The 2,539-nt window shown below is 42.1% G+C and overlaps 1 protein-coding gene across 6 annotated transcripts in view; it reads left to right on the forward strand.

Annotated features, from left to right (window-relative positions):
• The window catches only part of LOC101853898 (hexokinase-2), a 68,838-nt gene that overhangs the window by 16,718 nt on the left and 49,581 nt on the right, over positions 1-2,539 (forward strand). For 2 of the 6 annotated variants that reach the window (XM_005089905.3, XM_005089906.3), the window contains exon 2: positions 1,276-1,670. The exons of 2 other annotated variants lie outside the window; for them this stretch is intronic. In XM_005089905.3, the coding sequence (XP_005089962.1) occupies positions 1,563-1,670 (108 nt within the window). In that variant the 5' untranslated portion in view covers positions 1,276-1,562. The remainder of the gene's footprint in view (positions 1-1,275; positions 1,671-2,539) is intronic. 2 more of the 6 variants (XM_035970134.1, XM_035970136.1) reach the window with 1 other exon arrangement.

A 2,539-nucleotide genomic window follows, 5' to 3' on the forward strand; every position in this document is an offset into this window, starting at 1 on the left:
GGGGGGGGGATCTTATGTTCAGATAATTAAACTTAGTTCTGCCTATTGATAATAAATAAACTGGTTCAGTATCAGCAAAGACATAATGTTCAGTGGTTGATTTTAACCCTATCCGTACGTTGTGTTTTACTATCGTATCCCTACGACGTGGGGAACTCTGTGCTACCACTTTCCAAAGAGGAAATTTACTAATTAATCCTAAATTTACTAATTAATCCTATCCGTACGCTTTGCATAGCAGTCTGTCAAATTGATTTATTGAGAAATACTGAACGTTTCGTAGAGATCTTCGCACTAGAAGTATTCTAAAATATGAAGAATACAACTCCGGAGGTACAAAATGACCCCAGGCGTACGGATAGGGTTAAAGTGTCTTAGTCAGAATTCTAAGCGTTTAGAACACTGATGTTAGCTTTGGGACCAAATATATTCTCAGGCACGAATCTCGTGGAAGTATTTGACTCTGGGAAAAGTGGCTGTGCTATACGGGCTTTTTTGTAGTGTTTTTGGTGCTTTGTTTTGTACAGGTTTTGGTTTGATGTTTTTATGGAGGTAGAGGATAGGACAAAATGTTGTGTCCTGTATCAAGCACTGCTTTAGGTCGGGGTTTTTTTTCTTAACATGGGCTTCCACATATGTAATTTTGAAGACTCTGACCCTTGCAGGACGAGACTATCTCTTTAAGGACTTGGGTTTAATGTCAAACTAACATGTTCAGTTGAAGTAAAGTTGATTAGACTAAATTAGAGAAAAGTAGGTACTGAAGTTACTCAAAAACTCTCCTTTTAATTAAGTAACAGTGTCGCTGTGAAATTGTCGTAGCTTAATGGTTGACGGATGTCAAGCTTGAATGTCCCTGTAACAGAGAGGGAGAAAGCTCGGGCTTTTGTGTTATGAAAATATGAGAAAAGAATAGGTCTAGTTAGCGAGGTGCCCACTTATGGTCTCTCAGTGTGACGTTTCCTTATGTATCCGATGTCAATGGCAGGTATGCCTGTAGGTTAGCTCGCGAAACAGCTGCATTGATTGGCCATCATTCATGTGTGGCTTTGTTGTTATGAGCCGTGGCAGATCCATGGCTGTAAGTTTACGTGGGAAGGGAAAATGCCACTGGATACTTTGTGGTCTCAATGAAATAAAGCCCCCCCCCCCCTTCTTACTTCCGTATTTTTTTTCACTACCGCGACGCAGGTACTTTTGTTATTTATTCCCCGTGTTAATTCCATACCATTGTAAAAGGAAACGTTTCCCAGAATATCCAAATTCTTATTTCAGGGTTGTGCTGACGTGCTGTATTTGTTTATTTTGGTATGATCCCATCCTACTGAGGTAGCGGAACTGTTGCCAATGCTCAAAATTTGCTAGGATTCGGATATCAAGTTGCAACTTTTGGATCCGTTTTGTGAGACGTATCTCTAGGTCCTGACGTAGTGTTTTAGTAGTACCTCAGTTGTACAACATTTGTGACTGTACTGTTCAGTGCTAGCTTCTGTAACTCAACTGTTCAGGGCTAGATTCTGTAACATACTATTTTCCCGGAAAGTAAAGCCACTTAAAGAAGGATGCCGCCCACCAACAAAGCCACATCAGCTTCTGATGTTGTGGCCCCTCAGCCTACCAAGATGGGGAAACATAAGTTGAAGAAACGACACGCAAGCGGAGAAAGAACGGTGAGTTCAGGTTGTTGTATGATGTAGCCTATGTCTTTCTGCTTTCAACTCTTACAGAAATTGTGGAGCTGTTGAGCGAATAGATGGGTGGTAGTGCTTCTGTTTTTCCGCATTTGTGAGGGGACCGACCCCCCCCCCCCCTTTTTTTTTTTCTTAAAAAAATGAAGTTCTTTTCACCAGCCGTACAGGGACGTTGTACACCATTTGATCCATGTTTTTTTTAATTTAAGAAAAGGAAAAACAAACCGACAAACAAAACACGTAAGCCATCTGTAAGCTTTTCCGATCCCCCACCACATACACTATGTTTTAGCGCTTTGACATGCCAAATCTTTTTGCCAACCGGACAGACAGCAAATCGTTAAGAGACACCCTTGCATCTGTTCCACGAATTAAAACATTTCTGGGCCTCCCCCCTCATCCACACACCCACACACTCACTCTGTTGTCATAGTATATTTTATTTGTACTTAGTTCCCCGTTCTCCTTCCCCGAAAGTGTTTATCTGCTTGGGAATTTCCCCGGATGACCACGGCGTCACGGGGGCGGGGTCCGTGGCAATGGTATATTTGGTGTCCAGTCCTACTTGAGGCGAATGACGCGACAGCGTTTTCCTTTTATAGGGATCGCGGAGGTAATGGGGTTGTTTTGTTTTTTTTTTGGGGAGATATTATCAATGTGCTAGACAAGGCACTGAGGGGCATTGTCATCTTTGGTAACAATATTTCGAGATCCTTATCAGGGAGACAAGAGTGTGCCCGCGGTTGCTTGTGTGTTTTTTTATTAGCTTAGATAGTCAACCTGAAGCTACCTTTGGCTTTTTTCTAAGAGACAACCGCTTGGGCCTTTTCTCGATTTTCTTACTCCCC

The sequence above is a fragment of the Aplysia californica genome, unplaced genomic scaffold, assembly GCF_000002075.1.
Source record: "Aplysia californica isolate F4 #8 unplaced genomic scaffold, AplCal3.0 scaffold00010, whole genome shotgun sequence".
Lineage (NCBI taxonomy): Eukaryota > Metazoa > Mollusca > Gastropoda > Aplysiida > Aplysiidae > Aplysia > Aplysia californica.